Source organism: Oncorhynchus gorbuscha, linkage group LG09, assembly GCF_021184085.1.
Source record: "Oncorhynchus gorbuscha isolate QuinsamMale2020 ecotype Even-year linkage group LG09, OgorEven_v1.0, whole genome shotgun sequence".
Taxonomy (NCBI): Eukaryota; Metazoa; Chordata; class Actinopteri; order Salmoniformes; family Salmonidae; genus Oncorhynchus; species Oncorhynchus gorbuscha.
The window spans coordinates 22,869,043-22,892,302 of NC_060181.1; the positions used below are offsets into that span (position 1 = coordinate 22,869,043).

General features: G+C 42.9%; 1 protein-coding gene across 1 annotated transcript in view; it reads right to left on the reverse strand.

Annotated features, from left to right (window-relative positions):
• The window catches only part of LOC124043287 (CUB and sushi domain-containing protein 3-like), a 720,075-nt gene that overhangs the window by 103,658 nt on the left and 593,157 nt on the right, over nt 1–23,260 (reverse strand). Inside the window, exons 45-48 of the mRNA XM_046361728.1 lie at nt 18,195–18,275; nt 15,857–15,970; nt 12,040–12,228; nt 10,964–11,110 (exon numbers count right to left, since the gene is read on the reverse strand). Coding sequence (XP_046217684.1) covers nt 10,964–11,110; nt 12,040–12,228; nt 15,857–15,970; nt 18,195–18,275 — 531 coding nt within the window. The remainder of the gene's footprint in view (nt 1–10,963; nt 11,111–12,039; nt 12,229–15,856; nt 15,971–18,194; nt 18,276–23,260) is intronic.

Here is a 23,260-nt window from a genome sequence, read left to right on the forward strand (position 1 = left end):
GAGAGAGGAAAAGACAGAGCGAGCGAGGGAGATAAAGAAAGAATTGGGCTCTGAGACAGAGAGTTATGGAGAGGATGCAGAATAGAAAGACTGAGATTTTGTCAGGAAGATGAAGAGGAAAAGGGAGAGGAAGAGTGAGGGAGGAAGAGTGAGAGAGAGGAGAGCGAAGAGAGATGCTAAACTCTAGCTTGAGCGTCACAACACTTCAAAGCAGATTTACTACAAATATCTTGCATACTTAAACAAGCCAGGAAGTTATCCCCCAGCAAATCTCCTGACGCACATACTGAGTGCCAAATGACTAGTTCCCTCAGCTGCATGACTCCATGTTATGAGATACCAGCAATCTCTGAGGCAGGGAGTCATTTGCACAATGTCAGTTATTATTTGGAAAAGTATCAGAAATGTAACTGGGTTATACACAGCAGAACAAACACGACGAGGCAGCTCAAGAACAACATCTTATAATGTGAAAGCAAAAATAAAGACAGAGTGTTAGGCCAAACTATTTGTTGATGCATCGCTAACACCAAAAATCAATAACGATTGAGATTTTTTGTCTGTTTCTCTGGAAAAAATTGAGATTGTGTTTCTGTAGAAAATCAGCGACTGGGTATCTTCCTGAAGAGATGAATATACATAGATAATGGAAGTGGAGATGAAAAGGGATGTTGCTATGGCTACTCAATCACAAAAACCTCCATTAGAATTATTGGTACGGCCTTGCAGCCAAGTCCTTACTCTGGGAATATTTGGACTTCCCTAGCCTTAGTCTTGTTGTTCCTCACAAGCTACGTTCCTAATACTGCAATCTAATCCTTATACTGCAGACTAGCCCAAATACTGCAGTCTTGTCCTAATACTACAGTCTTGTCCTAACAGTCTTGTCCTAATACTGCAGTCCTGTCCTAATACTGCAGTCTTGTCCTAACAGTCTTTTCCTAATATTGCAGTCCTGTCCTAATACTGCAGTCTTGCCCTAATCCTGCAGTCTATTTCTAATACTGCAGTTTTAGCCTAATACTGTAGTCTTGTCCTAATACTGCAGTCTTGCCCTAATCCTGCAGTCTATTTCTAATACTGCAGTCTATTTCTAATACTGCAGTCTTGTCCTAATTTCTTGTCCTAATACTGCAGTCCTTGTGCAGTCTTGTCATAATACTGCAGTCTTGCCCTAATCCTGCAGTCTAATACTGCAGTCTTGTCCTAATACTGCAGTCTTGTCCTAATACTGCAGTCTTGTCCTAATACTGCAGTCTTGTCATAATACTGCAGTCTTGCCCTAATCCTGCAGTCTATTTCTAATACTGCAGTCTTGTCCTAATACTGCAGTCTTGTCCTAATACTGCAGTCTTGTCCTAATACTGCAGTCTTGTCCTAATACTGCAGTCTTGTCCTAATACTGTCTTGTCATAATACTGCAGTCTTGCCCTAATCCTGCAGTCTATTTCTAATACTGCAGTCTTGTCCTAATACTGCAGTCTTGTCCTAATACTGCAGTCTTGTCATAATACTGCAGTCCTGTCCTAATACTGCAGTCCTGTCCTAATACTGCAGTCTTTCTAATACTGTCCATGTCTGAATACAGCAGTCTTGTCCTAATCAGTCTTGTCCTAATACTGCAGTGCAGTCTTAGCCTAATATTGCAGTCTTAGCCTAATATTGCAGTCGTGTCCTAATACTGCAGTCTTGTCCTAATACTGCAGTCTTGTCCTAATATTGCAGTCTTGTCCTAATACTGCAGTCTATTTCTAATACTGCAGTTTTAGCCTAATCAGTCTTGTCCTAATACTGCAGTCTTGTCCTAATACTTCTTGTCCTAATACTGCAGTCTTGCAGTCTTGTCCTAATAATGCAGTCTTGTCATAATACTGCAGTCTTGCCCTAATCCTGCAGTCTATTTCTAATACTGCAGTCTTGTCCTAATACTGCAGTCTTGTCCTAATACTGCAGTATTGTCCTAATACTGCAGTCTTGTCATAATACTGCAGTCCTGTCCTAATACTTCAGTCCTGTCCTAATACTGCAGTCCATTTCTAATACTGCAGTCTTGTCCTAATACTGCAGTCCTGTCCAAATACTGCAGTCTTAGCCTAATATTGCAGTCTTAGCCTAATATTGCAGTCGTGTCCTAATACTGCAGTCTTGTCCTAATACTGCAGTCTTGTCCTAATACTGCAGTCTTGTCCTAATATTGCAGTCTTGTCCTAATACTGCAGTCTTGTTTCTAATACTGCAGTCCTGCCTAATACTGCAGTCTTGTCCTAATACTGCAGTTTTGCAGTCTTGTCTAATACTGCAGTCTTGTCCTAATACTGCAGTCTTGTCCTAATACTGCAGTCTTGTCCTAATACTGCAGTCTATTTCTAATACTGCAGTCTATTTCTAATACTGCAGTCTTGTCCTAATAATGCAGTCTTGTCATAATACTGCAGTCTTGCCCTAATCCTGCAGTCTATTTCTAATACTGCAGTCTTGTCCTAATACTGCAGTCTTGTCCTAATACTGCAGTATTGTCCTAATACTGCAGTCTTGTCATAATACTGCAGTCCTGTCCTAATACTTCAGTCCTGTCCTAATACTGCAGTCCATTTCTAATACTGCAGTCTTGTCCGAATACAGCAGTCTTGTCCTAATACTGAAGTCCTGTCCGAATACTGCAGTCTTAGCCTAATATTGCAGTCTTAGCCTAATATTGCAGTCATGTCTTAATACTGCAGTCTTGTCCTAATATTGCAGTCCTGTCCTAATACTGCAGTCTATTTCTAATACTGCAGTCTAGTCCTAATACTGCAGTCTTGTCCTAATACTGCAGTCCTGTCCTAATACTGCAGTCTATTTCTAATACTGCAGTCTTAGCCTAATACTGCAGTCTTGTCCTAATACTGCAGTCCGGTCCTAATACTGCAGTCTATTTCTAATACTGCAGTCTATTTCTAATACTGCAGTCTTGTCCTAATACTGCAGTCTAGTCCAAATACTGCAGTCTTAGCCTAATATTGCAGTCTTAGCCTAATATTGCAGTCATGTCTTAATACTGCAGTCTTGTCCTAATATTGCAGTCTTGTCCTAATACTGCAGTCTATTTCTAATACTGCAGTCTTGTCCGAATACTGCAGTCTTGTCCTAATACTGCAGACTAGTCCTAATAGTGCAGACTAGTCCTAATACTGCAGACTAGTCCTAAATCTGCAGTCTAGTCCTAATAGTGCAGACTAGTCCTAATACTGCAGACTAGTCCTAAATCTGCAGTCTAGTCCTAATAGTGCAGACTAGTCCTAATAGTGCAGACTAGTCCTAATTCTGCAGTTTAGTCCCATTACTGCAGTCTACTCCTAATATTGCAGTCTTGTCCTAATACTGCAGTCTTGTCCTAATACTGCAGTCTTGTCCTAATACTGCAGTCTTGTCATAATACTGCAGTCCTGTCCTAATACTGCAGTCCTGTCCTAATACTGCAGTCCATTTCTAATACTGCAGTCCTGTCCTAATACTGCAGTCCTGTCCTAATACTACAGTCCTGTCCTAATACTGCAGTCCTGTCCTAATACTGCAGTCTATTTCTAATACTGCAGTCTTAGCCTAATACTGCAGTCTAGTCCAAATACTGCAGTCTAGTCCTAATACTGCAGTCTAGTCCTAATACTGCAGTCTAGTCCTAATACTGCAGTCTATTTCTAATACTGTAGTCTTGTCCTAATACTGCAGTCTTGTCCTAATACTGCAGTCTTGTCCTACTACTGCATTCCTTTCCTAATACTGCAGTCTATTTCTAATACTGTCTATTTCTAATACTGCAATAATACTGCAGTCTTGTCAGTCTTGCCCTAATCCTGCAGTCTATTTCTAATACTGCAGTCTTATCCTAATACTGCATTCTTGCCCTAATACTGCAGACTAGTCCTAAATCTGCAGTCTAGTCCTAATAGTGCAGACTAGTCCTAATACTGCAGACTAGTCCTAATTCTGCAGTTTAGTCCCATTACTGCAGTCTATTCCTAATATTGCAGTCTATTCCTAATACTGCAGTCTTGTCCTAATACTGCAGTCTTGTCATAATACTGCAGTCCTGTCCTAATACTGCAGTCCTGTCCTAATACTGCAGTCCTGTCCTAATACTGCAGTCCTGTCCTAATACTACAGTCCTGTCCTAATACTACAGTCCTGTCCTAATACTGCAGTCCTGTCCTAATACTGCAGTCTATTTCTAATACTGCAGTCTTAGCCTAATACTGCAGTCTTGTCCTAATACTGCAGTCTTGTCCTAATACTGCAGTCTTGTCATAATACTGCAGTCTTGCCCTAATCCTGCAGTCTATTTCTAATACTGCAGTCTTGTCCTAATACTGCAGTCTTGTCCTAATACTGCAGTCTTGTCCTAATACTGCAGTCTTGTCATAATACTGCAGTCTTGCCCTAATCCTGCAGTCTATTTCTAATACTGCAGTCTTGTCCTAATACTGCAGTCTTGTCCTAATACTGCAGTCTTGTCCTAATACTGCAGTCTTGTCCTAATACTGCAGTCTTGTCCTAATACTGCAGTCTTGTCATAATACTGCAGTCTTGCCCTAATCCTGCAGTCTATTTCTAATACTGCAGTCTTGTCCTAATACTGCAGTCTTGTCCTAATACTGCAGTCTTGTCATAATACTGCAGTCCTGTCCTAATACTGCAGTCCTGTCCTAATACTGCAGTCCATTTCTAATACTGCAGTCCATGTCTGAATACAGCAGTCTTGTCCTAATACTGCAGTCCTGTCCAAATACTGCAGTCTTAGCCTAATATTGCAGTCTTAGCCTAATATTGCAGTCGTGTCCTAATACTGCAGTCTTGTCCTAATACTGCAGTCTTGTCCTAATATTGCAGTCCTGTCCTAATACTGCAGTCTATTTCTAATACTGCAGTTTTAGCCTAATACTGCAGTCTTGTCCTAATACTGCATTCTTGTCCTAATACTGCAGTCTTGTCCTAATACTGCAGTCTATTTCTAATACTGCAGTCTATTTCTAATACTGCAGTCTTGTCCTAATAATGCAGTCTTGTCATAATACTGCAGTCTTGCCCTAATCCTGCAGTCTATTTCTAATACTGCAGTCTTGTCCTAATACTGCAGTCTTGTCCTAATACTGCAGTATTGTCCTAATACTGCAGTCTTGTCATAATACTGCAGTCCTGTCCTAATACTTCAGTCCTGTCCTAATACTGCAGTCCATTTCTAATACTGCAGTCTTGTCCTAATACTGCAGTCCTGTCCAAATACTGCAGTCTTAGCCTAATATTGCAGTCTTAGCCTAATATTGCAGTCGTGTCCTAATACTGCAGTCTTGTCCTAATACTGCAGTCTTGTCCTAATACTGCAGTCTTGTCCTAATATTGCAGTCCTGTCCTAATACTGCAGTCTATTTCTAATACTGCAGTTTTAGCCTAATACTGCAGTCTTGTCCTAATACTGCAGTATTGCCCTAATCCTGCAGTCTATTTCTAATACTGCAGTCTTGTCCTAATACTGCAGTCTTGTCCTAATACTGCAGTCTTGTCCTAATACTGCAGTCTATTTCTAATACTGCAGTCTATTTCTAATACTGCAGTCTTGTCCTAATAATGCAGTCTTGTCAGCAGTCTTGCCCTAATCCTGCAGTCTATTTCTAATACTGCAGTCTTGTCCTAATACTGCAGTCTTGTCCTAATACTGCAGTATTGTCCTAATACTGCAGTCTTGTCATAATACTGCAGTCCTGTCCTAATACTGTCAGCAGTCTTGTCCTAATACTGAAGTCCTGTCCTAATACTGCAGTCTTAGCCTAATATTGCAGTCTTAGCCTAATATTGCAGTCATGTCTTAATACTGCAGTCTTGTCCTAATACTGCACTGTCCTAATACTGCAGTCTATTTCTAATACTGCAGTCTAGTCCTAATACTGCAGTCTTGTCCTAATACTGCAGTCCTGTCCTAATACTGCAGTCTATTTCTAATACTGCAGTCTTAGCCTAATACTGCAGTCTTGTCCTAATACTGCAGTCCGGTCCTAATACTGCAGTCTATTTCTAATACTGCAGTCTATTTCTAATACTGCAGTCTTGTCCTAATACTGCAGTCTAGTCCAAATACTGCAGTCTAGTCCAAATACTGCAGTCCTGTCCTAATACTGCAGTCTATTTCTAATACTGCAGTCTTAGCCTAATACTGCCGTATAGTCCTAATACTGCAGACTAGTCATAATACTGCAAAGTAGTCCTAAATCTGCAGACTAGTCCTAATACTGCAGACTAGTCCTAAATCTGCAGTCTAGTCCTAATAGTGCATGCTAGCCCTAATTCTGCAGTCTAGTCCCATTACTGCAGTCTAGTCCAAATACTGCAGTCCTGTCCTAATACTGCAGTCTATTTCTAATACTGCAGTCTTAGCCTAATACTGCCGTATAGTCCTAATACTGCAGACTAGTCCTAATACTGCAGAGTAGTCCTAAATCTGCAGACTAGTCCTAATACTGCAGACTAGTCCTAAATCTGCAGTCTAGTCCTAATAGTGCATGCTAGCCCTAATACTGCAGTCTTGTCCCAATACTGCAGTCTTGTCCTAATACTGCAGTCTTGTCCTAATACTGCAGTCTTGTCCTAATACTGCAGTCCTGTCCTAATACTACAGTCCTGTCCTAATACTGCAGTACTGTCCTAATACTGCAGTCTATTTCTAATACTGCAGTCTTAGCCTAATACTGCCGTATTGTCCCAATACTGCAGTCTATTTCTAATACTGCAGTCTTAGCCTAATACTGCAGTCTTGTCCTAATACTGCAGTCTATTTCTAATACTGCAGTCTTGTCCGAATACTGCAGTCTTGTCCTAATACTGCAGACTAGTCCTAATAGTGCAGACTAGTCCTAATACTGCAGACTAGTCCTAAATCTGCAGTCTAGTCCTAATAGTGCAGACTAGTCCTAATACTGCAGACTAGTCCTAAATCTGCAGTCTAGTCCTAATAGTGCAGACTAGTCCTAATAGTGCAGACTAGTCCTAATTCTGCAGTTTAGTCCCATTACTGCAGTCTACTCCTAATATTGCAGTCTTGTCCTAATACTGCAGTCTTGTCCTAATACTGCAGTCTTGTCCTAATACTGCAGTCTTGTCATAATACTGCAGTCCTGTCCTAATACTGCAGTCCTGTCCTAATACTGCAGTCCATTTCTAATACTGCAGTCCTGTCCTAATACTGCAGTCCTGTCCTAATACTACAGTCCTGTCCTAATACTGCAGTCCTGTCCTAATACTGCAGTCTATTTCTAATACTGCAGTCTTAGCCTAATACTGCAGTCTAGTCCAAATACTGCAGTCTAGTCCTAATACTGCAGTCTAGTCCTAATACTGCAGTCTAGTCCTAATACTGCAGTCTAGTCCTAATACTGCAGTCTATTTCTAATACTGTAGTCTTGTCCTAATACTGCAGTCTTGTCCTAATACTGCAGTCTTGTCCTACTACTGCATTCCTTTCCTAATACTGCAGTCTATTTCTAATACTGCAGTCTATTTCTAATACTGCAGTTTTAGCCTAATACTGCAGTCTTGTCCTAATACTGCAGTCTTGCCCTAATCCTGCAGTCTATTTCTAATACTGCAGTCTTATCCTAATACTGCATTCTTGCCCTAATACTGCAGACTAGTCCTAAATCTGCAGTCTAGTCCTAATAGTGCAGACTAGTCCTAATACTGCAGACTAGTCCTAATTCTGCAGTTTAGTCCCATTACTGCAGTCTATTCCTAATATTGCAGTCTATTCCTAATACTGCAGTCTTGTCCTAATACTGCAGTCTTGTCATAATACTGCAGTCCTGTCCTAATACTGCAGTCCTGTCCTAATACTGCAGTCCTGTCCTAATACTGCAGTCCTGTCCTAATACTACAGTCCTGTCCTAATACTACAGTCCTGTCCTAATACTGCAGTCCTGTCCTAATACTGCAGTCTATTTCTAATACTGCAGTCTTAGCCTAATACTGCAGTCTAGTCCAAATACTGCAGTCTAGTCCTAATACTGCAGTCTAGTCCTAATACTGCAGTCCTGTCCTAATACTGCAGTCTATTTCTAATACTGTAGTCTTGTCCTAATACTGCAGTCTTGTCCTAATACTGCAGTCTTGTCCTACCACTGCATTCCTGTCCTAATACTGCAGTCTATTTCTAATACTGCAGTCTTAGCCTAATACTGCAGTCTATTTCTAATACTGCAGTCTTAGCCTAATACTGCAGTCTAGTCCAAATACTGCAGTCTAGTCCTAATACTGCAGTCTAGTCCTAATACTGCAGTCCTGTCCTAATACTGCAGTCTATTTCTAATACTGTAGTCTTGTCCTAATACTGCAGTCTTGTCCTAATACTGCAGTCTTGTCCTACCACTGCCTGTCCTAATACTGCAGTTCCTGTCCTAATACTGCCGTATTGTCCCAATACTGTCTATTTCTAATACTGCAGTCTTAGCCTAATACTGCAGTCTTGTCCTAATACTGCAGTCTATTTCTAATACTGCAGTCTTGTCCGAATACTGCAGTCTTGTCCTAATACTGCAGACTAGTCCTAATAGTGCAGACTAGTCCTAATACTGCAGACTAGTCCTAAATCTGCAGTCTAGTCCTAATAGTGCAGACTAGTCCTAATACTGCAGACTAGTCCTAAATCTGCAGTCTAGTCCTAATAGTGCAGACTAGTCCTAATAGTGCAGACTAGTCCTAATTCTGCAGTTTAGTCCCATTACTGCAGTCTACTCCTAATATTGCAGTCTTGTCCTAATACTGCAGTCTTGTCCTAATACTGCAGTCTTGTCCTAATACTGCAGTCTTGTCATAATACTGCAGTCCTGTCCTAATACTGCAGTCCTGTCCTAATACTGCAGTCCATTTCTAATACTGCAGTCCTGTCCTAATACTGCAGTCCTGTCCTAATACTACAGTCCTGTCCTAATACTGCAGTCCTGTCCTAATACTGCAGTCTATTTCTAATACTGCAGTCTTAGCCTAATACTGCAGTCTAGTCCAAATACTGCAGTCTAGTCCTAATACTGCAGTCTAGTCCTAATACTGCAGTCCTGTCCTAATACTGCAGTCTATTTCTAATACTGTAGTCTTGTCCTAATACTGCAGTCTTGTCCTAATACTGCAGTCTTGTCCTACCACTGCATTCCTGTCCTAATACTGCAGTCTATTTCTAATACTGCAGTTTTAGCCTAATACTGCAGTCTTGTCCTAATACTGCAGTCTTGCCCTAATCCTGCAGTCTATTTCTAATACTGCAGTCTTATCCTAATACTGCATTCTTGTCCTAATACTGCAGTCTTTTCATAATACTGCAGTCCTGTCCTAATACTGCAGTCCTGTCCTAATACTGCAGTCCATTTCTAATACTGCAGTCTTGTCCGAATACAGCAGTCTTGTCCGAATATACAGCAGTCTTGTCCTAATACTGCAGTCCTGTCCGAATACTGCAGTCTTAGCCTAATATTACAGTCTTGGCCTAATATTGCAGTCGTGTCCTAATACTGCAGTCTTGTCCTAATACTGCAGTCCTGTCCTAACACTGCAGTTTATTTCTAATACTGCAGTCTTAGCCTAATACTGCAGTCTTGTCCTACTACTGCAGTCCTGTCCTAATACTGCAGTCTATTTCTAATACTGCAGTCTTAGCCTAATACTGCAGTCTTGTCCTAATACTGCAGTCCGGTCCTAATACTGCAGTCTATTTCTAATACTGCAGTCTTGTCCTAATACTGCAGTCTAGTCCAAATGCTGCAGTCTTGTCCAAATACTGCAGTCCTGTCCTAATACTGCAGTCCTGTCCAAATACTGCAGTCCTGTCCTAATACTGCAGTCCTGTCCTAATACTGCAGTCTTAGCCTAATACTGCCGTATTGTCCTAATACTGCAGACTAGTCCTAATACTGCAGAGTAGTCCTAATACTGCAGACTAGTCCTAAATCTGCAGTCTGGTCCTAATACTGCAGTCCTGTCCTAATACTGCAGTCTATTTCTAATACTGCAGTCTTAGCCTAATACTGCCATATTGTCCTAATACTGCAGACTAGTCCTAATACTGCAGAGTAGTCCTAAATCTGCAGACTAGTCCTAATACTGCAGACTAGTCCTAAATCTGCAGTTTGGTCCTAATACTGCATGCTAGCCCTAATTCTGCAGTCTAGTCCCATTACTGCAGTCTATTCATAATATTGCAGTCTATTCCTAATACTGCAGTCTATTCCTAATATTGCAGTCTATTCCTAATACTGCAGTCTAGTCCTAATACTGCTTTGTGCCGTCTTAGCTTTTCACATGGTGTTATCGCCGTCGGCATCACAGTCTGGGGAGACCATAGGTGTCTTTTGCCTTGGGGGTCTTAGCACAGCGTCTGTTGTCACATTTGGAAAAAGCTGTGGAGCCTGAGACAAAGCTATCTCTTAACCGGGACTATTAGGGACAGACTGGCTGTCAGCTCTGACCAACACTTGACCTGTTCAGGCCCTGTCTGTCCCTGGCCCGCCTGCTCAGCAAAGTGTGACCCAGCTCTGTGGTTGTTTAGGGTCCCCAGGCCCTGACTGACATCTCCACTGACATCTGTAGTAGCACCAAGACATGAGGAAGCAGCACTAGGCCCATGGTTTTAGCTAGTCAGAGAATGAGTGCATAGCTTAGAGCAAAATCTATTTACTGTGCTCTGAACCTCAACAATGCGCTAACCTCCATGACAGTGTATGTAAATGCATCAATACTGTAAATGGTTAATTCTTCAATACCTCAAGGAAAGACAGACAAATATTGAGTACAACCACAATATTCCACATGCAGGTTTTTAGTATCTACTATCTACTTTGTAATAATTCTCCCACTCTCACATGCAAGCAAGCTCTGCAATCCTCACTCTCAAAAGACATAAACGTGCAAGTGAATAAGAGTGATTTAAATGGATACATACTTTGATACTCACCAACATAGCGGATACGGAAGCCCTTCTTGTTGGTGCCGTGGTCGGAAGACCAGCGCAGTGTGAGTTGGTGGCCGGTGGTAGTGATGTTGAAGGGCGCGGGGACGTCACCGCTGAAGGTGGCCAGAGTCTGACTGTTAGTACTGGGACCTAGAGAGAGAGAGAGAGAGAGAGAGAGAAAAGTAAGAGAGAGAGAGAGCGAGAGAGAGAGAGAGAGAGAGAGAAGAGAGAGAGAGAGAGAGAGAGAGAGAGAGAGAGAGAGAGAGAGAGAGAGAGAAGAGAGAGAGAAGAGAGAGAGAGAGAGAGAGAGAGAGAGAGAGAGAGAGAGAGAGAGAGAGAGAGAGAGAGAGAGAGAGAGAGAGAGAGAGAGAGAGAGAAAAAGAGAGAAAAAAGTAAGAGGGAGAGAGAGAGAGAGAGAGAGAGAGAGAGAGAGAGAGAGAGAGAGAGAATATCATGAGAGAGAGGATGCTAACAATAAGGCAGATTTTGTTTATTTGTGTTGAAAGTCATGCTATTTCTATGCTTCCCATTCTTAAGTTTAGTTTGGGCTTCTTTAACTTTCGGTTTTGTACACCAGCTTCAAACAGCTGAAAATACAATATGTTTGGTTATTAAAAATATATTTCACACCGCTTTAGATAGTATAATGATTCTCTACACTATACTTGCTTGTTATGTCACATAACAAAACATTGTTCATCACAAAGGCCTTTTAGACATTACAGCATGAATCTAAATGTGTTCAGTGGTATTGTGGTTGCTTCACATTCACGTTGTTGCATTCATTCAAAGGGAGGTCATACAAAGTTCTGTAGGACTTGCATTTAATACTGACACTTCCAGCCATTTCATTCCCAAATTCTCCAAACTCAATTCACTAAAGATTACATTTACAAAGCCACTGCAGCCCAAGTAGACAGTTTGAACACAACACAACTCTGAGCAAAAGCAGAACAGGTTCAAAAAAACATCACAGTGTGCAATGCTAGCCTGGTCCCAGATCTGTTTGTGCTGTAATGAGTTGGCAAGACAGCAGAAACAGTTATGGGACCAGGCTAGTGTAATGCTACAGTAGCTACCATCAAAGACTTCTAGGATGTCGAACTCCCTCTCGGTCTGGAAGGACTCGAAGTACAATGTGATGTTGTAGCCCTTCTCTACATTGATAGTCCAGATACACATCTGCAGGTTTGGGTAGCTTTCAGGGTAGCCTGGACTCAGGATTACTCCAGTAGAGTCAAACCTTACATCGTGGGCCGGGCATTGCACTGGGTGGGCACATAACAGCAGACAAAATGTATGTTAGAGGTGGATTCTGTATCCTTCGATACATGTCATTTATTCAGTGTTCACCCAAGAGACAGTACTCACTAAACTAAGTAAACACATTCGGCCAAGAAGCAAAACAATAAGAGGAGTGGTTACATTATGCCGAGAAAATAACCACCCCTTACTTTATGGGTTCTCCTTATTTATTACACAGACCATATACACTGCTCAAAAAAATAAAGGGAACACTAAAATAACACATCCTAGATCTGAATGAATGAAATATTCTTATTAAATACTTTTTTCTTTACGTAGTTGAATGTGCTGACAACAAAATCACGCAAAAATTATCAATGGAAATCAAATATATCAACCCATGGAGGTCTGGATTTGGAGTCACACTCAAAATTAAAGTGAAAAACCACACTACAGGCTGATCCAAGTTTGATGTAATGTCCTTAAAGTCTAAATGAGGCTCAGTAGTGTGTGTGGTCTCCACGTGCCTGTATGACCTCCCTACAACGCCTGGGCATGCTCCTGATGAGGTGGCGGATGGTCTCCTGAGGGATCTCCTCCCAGATCTGGACTAAAGCATCCGCTAACTCCTCCCCGCACTCGCCCTGAGGTGCGTGTCACCAGCCCTGTACCACCAGTGCCGGCACCACGCACCAGGCCTACAGTGCGCCTCGGAAGTCCAGTACGCCCTGTTCCTGCTCCTCGCACTCGCCCTGAGGTGCGTGTCACCAGCCCGGGACCACCAATGCCGGCACCACGCACCTGGCCTCTAGTGCGCCTCCAGGGTCCGGCGACAGTACCCAGTCCGGATCGTCCGGCGACAGTACCCAGTCCGGATCGTCCAGCGACAGTACCCAGTCCATAGCGTCCTGCGACAGTACCCAGTCCGGATCGTCCGGCGACAGTGTCCAGTCCATAGCGTCCTGCGACAGTACCCAGTCCAGAGCGTCCGGCGACGGGCCACAGTCCGGAACCTCCAACGACAGGCCACAGTCCGGGGTCTCCAGCGACGGTCCTCAGCCCGGGGTCTCCAGCGATGGTCCTCAGCTCGGGGTCTCCAGCGACGGTCCTCAGCCCGGGGTCTCCAGCGATGGTCACCAGCCCGGGGTCTCCAGCGATGGTCCCCAGCCCGGGGTCTCCATGCAACGGTCCGGGGTCCAGAACATCCGGGGATGGTCCACACAGCGAAGGGTGGGGTCCAGAACATCCGGGGATGGTGGGTCCCCAGCCCGGGGTTTGTGGTCGGGAGTCCCTACGGTTTTGTGCTGTCTAGTGTAGTTGCATCCATTTGGTCAGTGCTACAAGTTTAGTTCGGAAGGGTGGCTGCGCCTTGTCCAGAACCAGAGCTGCCACTGCCTCTCTCAACCAGCTTCATGAGGTAGTCACCTGGAATGCATTTCAACTAACAGGTGCCTTGTTAAAAGTCAATTGTTTTGAATTTCTTTCCTTCTTAATGCTTTTGAGCCAATCAGTTGTGTTGTGACAAGGTAGGGGTGGCATACAGAAAATTGCCCTATTTGGTAAAATACCAAGTCCATATTATGGCAAGAACAGCTCAAATAAGCAAAGAGAAACGACAGTCCATTATTACATTAAGACATGAAGGTCAGTCAATGCAGAATATTTCAAGAACGTTGACAGTTTCTTCAAGTGCAGTTGCAAAAACCATTAAGCACTATGATGAAACTGGCTTTCATGAGGACTGCCACAGGAAAGAAAGACCCAGAGTTACCTCTGCTGCAGAGGATACGTTCATTAGAGTTAACTGCACCTCAGATTGCAACACAAATAAATGCTTCACAGAGTTCCAGTAAAAGACACATCTCAACATCAACTGTTCAGAGGAGACTGTGTGAATAAGGCCTGAATTACTGCAAAGAAACCACTACTAAAGGACACCAACAAAAAGAAAATACTTCTTTGGGTCAAGAAACACGAGCAATGGAAATTATTTTTATTTAACCTTTATTTAACTAGGCAAGTCAGTTAAGATGACATTCTTATATGCAATGATGGCCTACGGGGAACAGTGGCTTAACTGCCTTGTTCAGGGGCAGAACAACATATTTTTTACCTTGTCAGCTCAGGATTTGATCCAGCAACCTTTTGGTTACTGGCCACCGCTCTAACCACTAGGATACCTGCCGCCCTAGAGATCTGTCCTTTGGTTTGATGAGTCAAAATGAGAGATTTTGGTTCCAACCGCCGTGTCTTTGTGAGGTGCAGAGTAGGTGAACGGATGATCTCTGCATGTGTGGTTCCCACCGTGAAGCATGGAGGAGGAGGTGTGATGGTGTGGGTTGCTTTGCTGGTGACACTGTCAGTGATTTATTTAGAATTCAAGGCACACTTGTAGCATGTAGCTTGGCTACAACAGCATTCTGCAGCGATACGCCATCCCATCTGGTTTGCGCTTAGTGGGACTATCATTTGTTTTTCAACAGGACAATGACCCAACACACCTCCAGGCTGTGTAAGGGCTATTTGACCAAGAAGGAGAGCGATGGAGTGCTGCATCAGATGACCTGGCCTCCACAATCATCCGAACTCAGTGAATGAAAAGCAGCCAACAAGTGTTCAGCATATGTGGGAATTGTTGGAGAAGCATTCCAGGTGAAGCTGGTTAAGAGAATACAAAGAGTGTGCAAAGCTGTCATCAAGGCAAAGGGTGGCTACTTTGAATAACCTAAAATCTCAAATATATTTTGATTTGTTTAAAACTTTTTTGGTTACTACATGATTCCATATGTGTTATTTCACAGTTTTGATGTCTTTCCTATTATTCTACAATGTAGAAAATAGTACTAATAAAGAAAAACTCTTCCATGAGTAGGTGTGTCCAGACTTTTGACTGGTACTGTAAATTAATTTCAAAGTTATGTGAAAACTTTCAGCTCTGCTTCATTCTATTTATAACACACGCCCGGGAGTTGGTTTTGATCGAGTTCCAGTTCCGGTTGCAAAATACTGTGACTGCCTTCCAAATGGTACCCTATTCCCTACATAGTGCACTATTTTTGACAAGAGCCCTAGTCTAAAGTAATGTACTATGTAGGCAATAGAGTGCCATTTGGGACGCAAGCTGTGAATGATGCCATGATGCATCGAGTTTCCAGGTTTAACATATTTTTCAGGTAGATTATCAGGACAAATCCTGACAAAGTGAGTCCCACCAATGGGATCGAGGAGAGAAATATGGCACCATGAAAGATTAATGACAACAGCTGTTTAGGCCACTAAACACAGCGAAAGGGACGACACAGAAACAGAACTGGAAGAGAAGACAGAAAACACGAGGGGCTGTGACAGAGCTGGGCAAAACACATCACAGCAGCACAACATCAAATGACTAAACCCTTTTAATTACAGCTGCCACACACACACACGCAATAGTGCACACACACATGCACAAACACACACTCGCAGGCTTACACTTGTGCACACTTATGCGCATGAAGGAACGCACACACGCATGCACGCGCTCACACACACACACACACGCAAGAGTGCATACACACATGCACAAACACACACTCGCAGGTTTACACTTGTGCACACTTATGCGCATGAAGGAACGCACACACGCATGCACGCGCTCACACACACACACACCTTGACATGTGGGAGGAAGCCCGTCCATCTGAAGTCTCTCCCCCAGCCTGCATGTCAGGATCTCACTCCCCACCAGGGTGAAGCCAGGATGGCAGCGGTACCGGAGGATGTCGCCTGTGAGGAGGAGTTAAGGAGGAGGAGGAAGAGGAGAGATACCAAAAGAGAGGGAATGTTGAGAGGAGAGAGAGAGAGAGAGAGAGAGAGAGAGAGAGAGAGAGAGAGAGAGAGAAGGGTTGAATGGAGCAGAAAGTGAAAAAGACAAGTTAGCTTGTGTCTGAAAGAGAGAGAGACAAAGAAAGAGAGAGTGTGTAGCCTACTGTACAATCTTCAGAAAAATAACCTATAGGAGAACCCTTTTTGGTTTCAGGTAGAACCCATTTGGTTCCATGTAGAACTCTTTTGAACTAGTTACACACGTAATTGGAACAGTAAAAAGTTATATTTTGTCATACCTGTGGTATAACGGCTTTCAGACAATCAGCATTCAGGGGGCGAACCACTCAGTATATAATGCAAAATAAACCATGGTCCCTGAAGTATGAGTATTGCAGTAGTACTAGTGTTAGTGCAACCAAGAATAAATGGTGTTGAAAATCCAAAGTTATGCTCTTCATCATCTTCATCACCATCATCTACTGTAACATTCTAGTCTTTTAGAAGCTATCTGATATCTTTAAAAAGCAGCAGAGGGCCATGTCACAGATGATGATGGATGATAGTGGTTTTAGTATTCTGTACAGGGCTGCTACAGTACACACAACCACTCGCACAGACACAAACACACATACGCACAGTCTTTGGGCCTTGTTACCGGGCAAGGTGAATCCATCTCAGCCACTGTGATCGCCACTTTCATACCCACCAATCACAGATCTAGTTGCTAACTCACCATTAATACCACGGCAAAGCAGAAATAACCCTGTGTGTCTAGCAGGGTGTGTGTGTGCGCATGCGTGAATGCATGTGTGTGTCCTAGCTAGGTGTCTGTGAGTCTGAGTGTGTGTGTCTGTGTGTGCGTGTGTGAGTCCATCCATGGTATTAGTGGGGGTCACACATACAGGAGGAGGCCAGCCCTCTCTTCTCTAAGCCATGATCGATACTCTCTGTGAACATTGTACATCAGCGTGTTTACTGTAGCAGAGGTGAGACTGACATGGGGGATGTTGTGAAACACAGGGACATGGTACTGGTGTAAAGGGTTTCAGTTTCCTAGTTTCAGCGGCTGAAGTAAGGCCAGGACCTATACTCACAAAGCATCTCAGAAATAGGAGTGGCTGATCCCCGTCCATATAATCTTAATTCGTTATGAGCTAAAAAAGCTCAACTGATCCTCGATTAGGGGCTCCATTCAATCTGCATCGCTGAAGTTCAACGTAACAACGTGATTGAAATATAAAGGCAATGTTTCTGCGTTAGCGGAGACTGCATCTACGTTAAACGCTGCATACGTCAGCTAAATCTTTAAATAAAAATGTTGATCACACTCTTCAGCATTACAGATTGAATCGAACCCGAGCACCCTGAGACACTTTATGAATACATGCCCAGTGTAACGGCGTTCGTCTGTTGAAGGAGAGTCAGACCAAAATGCAGCGTGGTGGTTACTCATGTTCTTTAGTGAAGAATAGTGATACATGAAATAACTATAATATACAACAACAACAAAAACGAAACCTATGACAGCCTATCTGGTGAACACTACACAGAGACAGGAACAATCACCCACAAAATACACAGTGAAACCCCGGCTACCTAAATATGGTTCCCAATCAGAGACAACGAGAATCACCTGACTCTGATTGAGAACCGCCTCAGGCAGCCAAACCTACGCTACACCCCTACTCAGCCGCAATCCCAATGCCTACAAAACCCCAATACGAAACACAACAAAATAAACCCATGTCACACCCTGGCCTGACCAAATATATAACGAAAACACAAAATACTATGACCAAGGCGTGACACCCAGGAGTATTCTTGACCATGTGATCTGACCAGGAAAAACTACAGGTCACAGTTATAACCAACAACACCAGAGTTTTTCCTGATTAGGTCAGGTGGTTAGAAAAACCTCCTCGTCCTAAGTATGTGGCGGCAGGGTAGCAAGTTCAAACCCCCGAGCTGACAAGGTACAAATCGGTCGTTCTGCAGTTAACCCACTGTTCCTAGGCCGTCATTGAAAATAAAAATTTGTTCTTAACTGACTTGCCTAGTTAAATAAAGGTAAAACATTTTTTTTTTTTTAAATGAAGAGTCGTGTGGAGGCCCAATCTCTCCCAAACGATCCATTAGAAAAATTGAGAATATTCTGGGATTGAACTAAAGGTTAACGCCTTACCTATTTCAAGCTCCCCGTCCTCCATGAGTATATCAGCGTTAGCGGCCTCAGGGGGCGCCTGGCAGATCCTCAGCTGGTACGCTAGAATAGGAAGAAGGAGGAAGAAGCAGGAAGAAGGAGGAGGAAGATGGAAGAAGGAGGAGGAAGGAGGAAGAAGAAAGAGGAAGAAAGAGGAAGAAGAAGCAGGAGGAAGAAGGAAGAAGAAAAAGGAAGAAGAAGCAGGAAGAAGGAGGTAGAAGAAGGAAGGAGGAAGAAGGACGAAGGGTGAAGGAAGAAGAAGAAGAATAAGAAGGGGTGAAGGAGGAAGGTAAGAAGGGGTAATGAGGAAGAAGAATAAGAAGGAGTAATAAGGGAGAAGAAGACAGAAGAAGGAGGAAGGAGGAAGGAAGAAGGAGAAGAAGGGAGAAAAAGGATGAAGAAAGACGGAAGAAGGAGGAAGAAGAAGAAGGAAGAAGGAGGAAGGAGGAAGAAAGAGATTAAATAAGTGTAAAGAACATTTCAACAGTAATGCAAAAGTAGTAATGCTTTTTTTTTGTTAAGCATTTACTGCACTGGCACTGTTTTGTATTTTATCTAACGTGGAATTAAATTAAGAATATTTTGATCTCTTGGTTAGTCCTGTTGATGGTTTGAACGTGAGTTTCTGCTAAACTCAACAGTAATGCAAAGCCAATCACCCCACCTGTGCCACCACTACTGCCGACCCACTTGCAAAATCACAGTTCTCCATTGATTTCCCATGTCTGGACAAAAGAGCATCAGCATTGGGGAGGAGGAAAAACGGACATTTGAAAGGTTAAGCTTAAATGGAAAAAAAATATCAGATTCCACACCTCCTCCACCTGGCTGCATAACAGTTAATTCAGCAGCAAAGTGATCACGACGGTGCTTTTAAGGGCATCAGATAACCCCAGTGTACCTTTTGGGAATCAATAGAGCGGTCAAACTGGGCTGTGCTGGGACCGACGCACTGCTAACGATCTGAGGAAAGAGAGCGCTGCTAGCTGGCGCTAATGACAGGATGAAATAAGGTGATACAGGTCGGAGCTGTGCCCAGGGAGAGATATTGCACTGTACACACACAAGCAAATGCACGGACGGAGAGACATACAGACACAGACACACATAGACACTCTCAAACACACACACACACACACACACACACACACACACACACACACACACACACACACACACACACACACACACACACACACACACACACACACACACACACACACACACACACACACACACACACACACACACACACACACACACACACACACACACACACACACACACACACACACACACACACACACACACACACACACACACCTGAGGAATCACTGCTAATGACAGGAATAATATAAGGTACCGGGAAATATTACCAAGGCAAGGGGAAGTATTACCATATTACCACTGAATCTTACAGCCAACATCTTTCAGGACTACATAGCCAGACTACACCCATTACTCAGCTACCTGGCAGTGTCATGGCAACACAAAATAGGGGGGAAATCAAAAACAGTCATTGATCATTCATTCAACTATTGAGTAATATTTGAAGGTAATCTATCATGCACCAAATACATTGAAAGTGTAGCATGCTGCTAAAAATACAATAGGTATGCTAATACTATAAAGTACTGGAGCTTCAAATAGCACCCTAGTCCCCATAGGGCACTGGTCAAAAGTAGCACACTACCATATCTAGGGAATCACTGTATAGGAATCACTGTCTGACTCTCTCCCTCTCTCTTCCCAGTATATATAGACAGGCTGAAGCACCATCAACATTTGTTAATTGTAGGAACCATTTCACCGTCTTAATTGGTGCATTAATTATCAGGAATAACACAGTGGTCTATTTGTACCAATCCCCATCCCTGGCACAACCAGGCACCGATGTCTCAAAAACGCAAACCCCACCCACCTGGTTCTCTAGGCAGGCTAAAGCAAAAACTCAACATATGTGAAAGATTTCAAATAGTATTTGAACCCAGGTCTGATACACAGTACTTATTTTTCTCCCAGGCATGAACAGGGATGTATTCACTGGGAAACAAACAGAAGCCAACGGAACGAAACGGGGAGGGACCTACCTTTATTTGTACAGTAAGAAACTCTTGATATGGTTTGCTGCTGTGTGCACTAATGAATACACCCCAGCTAACAGAGTAGACAGAGGAGAGGAGGGAGGAAGCTAGCTTTCTCTAACAGGAGCTTTGGCTCCAGACGATGCTGGTCGCTAGAATAAAACGAATTGAGTAGCGAGAGCCACTTACCATGTGGCTCCTGTTCAATGTGCTAGCTGATTAATAAGATTCCTTTGGAGGCTCTGCAGGGAGATGAAGGAGAGAGAGCACAGAGGGAACAGGGGAGGGGGGTAGAGGGATGATGGGGGAGCATGTGTATGTGTGTGTGGGTGGGCGTTAGGTGGTGAGAGGGTCGTGTGTGTGTGTGTGTGTGTGTGTGTGTGTGTGTGTGTGTGTGTGTGTGTGTGTGTGTGTGTGTGTGTGTGTGTGTGTGTGTGTGTGTGTGTGTGTGTGTGTGTGTGTGTGTGTGTGTGTGTGTGTGTGTGTGTGTGTGTGTGTGTGTGTGTGTGTGTGTGTGACTGTGAAGTTGGAGAATATGTGTGCGTGTGTTTGTGTGTATTGGCAATTGAAGCGAAAGCTATGAAGAGTCAATGACACTGACAGCTACTTTCTATGTCCCCATGAGAGACTGATGCACTCTTAGAAAAAAGGGTTACAAAAAGGTTATTTGGCTGTTCCCGTAGGATAACCCTTTTGGGTTCCTTAGAACCCTTTTGGGTTCCATGTAGATCTCTCTGTAGAAATGGTTCTACCTGCAACCAAAAAGGGTTCTACAAAGGGTTCTCCTTTGGGGACAGTCGAAGAACCCTTTAAGGTTCTAGATAGCACATTTTTTCTAAGAGTGTAGTTCTCACAAAAGAGCTCAATAAAAAGGAGGAAAACATGACTTAGCTTCTTCTATGTATTTCCCCAGTGGGATTTATCTACACTAACTAGGTTTCCATCCAATTGGCAACAGATTTTCATGCAAATATTCTAGAACCTGATGAACCTGATGATTATGGATAAGTGAAGGAACATTTGTATTTGATTTTCTTTTATACAGTTTGACTTTACTCTCCTAAAAACTGCATGGAAACGTGGTTACTGTGAACGATGAAGATAATCACCAGTCAAAACTAGTGGGCTCTGGGAATTGAGTCATCAAATCATGATGTCTGCATAATGTCCTGAATAACTATGCAATTTTTCAACTTAAACCCTCTCTTAACAGAATTGGAAAAAGTGACAGTTTTGCATTTTGCTTGTTGAAGATTATTCAGAGAGATAATCATATTCCATCTATTTACCCCCGGCCAATCTTTGATGTGACCGAAATGAAAACACTTTTTTTTTGTAAGTCTGGACTGCAAACTACATGAATAAACCGGCTATAGACTATAATCTGATTACTTGACAGTTGAGGAGAGTTGAGGACATTCTAATATAGTAAATTAATATATTTTACTAATACTAAACGTTATATAAATCTTGGTTAATTCACAGCAAAGCAGAGTGTTCACTAAGGGGAAATAAAATTGTCTCTCTAACTCGGAGGCTCTTTTAAAATAAATCAAAGCTAAACTCATTACAGAGGCAGAGTAATTCCCATGCCAAATCCATGTAAATATAGAGAAACATTGCTGCGCATTCTCTCTAGTCTAGTACATTCTGAGAAGAGCAACAGACCAGATATGTGGTTAGGGATTGCTTTATTAGACTATAGGGATCGAAGTACAGATGAATAATAATGATAATAATAGTATTCATCAAATAGTTCTCCGTTACCTTTGAACATCTGACCGACAAATTAAACATTGTTTAATAACTGTAATCAACCAACCGCAACTGTTGATCCATACTGTATCAAACTGCAGTGTACCCATAATCCATTTGGACAGAGCTGAAACTAAAGTGACAGCTAAGCACCTCAACTGTTATAGTAAAGTGATTGGAGTACCTTTTAAGCCACCCCACCGTCCGCAATCGAGGCAGACTGGTTAACAGGAAGAGACGTTTGATACAGGCCACGATCGATAAGCACTTGTAGTTAAGTCATAAATGCTGGCTGTAGCAGAACAACATGGGCTTTGCTATTGGGCTGATAAATCTGTTTATTCCAGTAGCACCGTGTCAACAATCAGTGTAAGAGCAGCCTTGTGTGTAATCGGTCATTCCACAGAGAGAGGCTACTGTAAACTAGTACCAGCTTTATGACTGGAATGACTGATTAACACGATAAGGCTGACCTGAACTGGACTGAGCTGGCTGAGGTATTTTTTTATTCTTATAGAGAAGGGATTTACACTATAATGCCAATCAGACATACAGTGCTGGCTTGGATAGTTTCTTTTCACATTCTCCTTCCCAGCCCTGTTTCAGCAACTATAATGGATGTGTAACCAAGCTTGCCCAGTACAGCTCAGCTCAGCTTATTATTATTATTATTACTATTATTGGCTTGGTTTGTCTCAGCAGTGTGTATACAATACAGTATGTGACTGGATGGCTGTTTAGAAAAACTAGATTTGGTCGAGTACTCATTGCTCAGAGTGCAGCCTGTAGTCAATAATCGATGTGTATAGAGCCACAAACCTTCACTGATTTATCACTGTCAGATGGGAGAGAGGCATCGAAGTGCAATAAGTCAGGATTTAATTGACTATGAAAATGAGCTGAGCCATTAATGAGTACTGGCTGCCATGCGTGTCACAGGCCCAAGGCAGTCAGGGTGCATGAGGAGGAGGAGGAGGATAAGGAGGAGGAAGCAGAAGAAGAGGAAGAGAAGGAAGAGGAGGAGGAGGATGAGAAGGTAGCGGAAGAGGAAGGGGAGGAGGAATAGGAGGATGAGGAAGATGAGGAGGGGGAGGAAGAGGAGGAAGAGGAGGACTAGGAGCTTTACTCTGCTGCCTTTCAGGCCATTGATCTTTCTCTACCTCACTCCCTCACTCTCTTCCTTCCATTCGATCTCCATCTTTGTCTCTG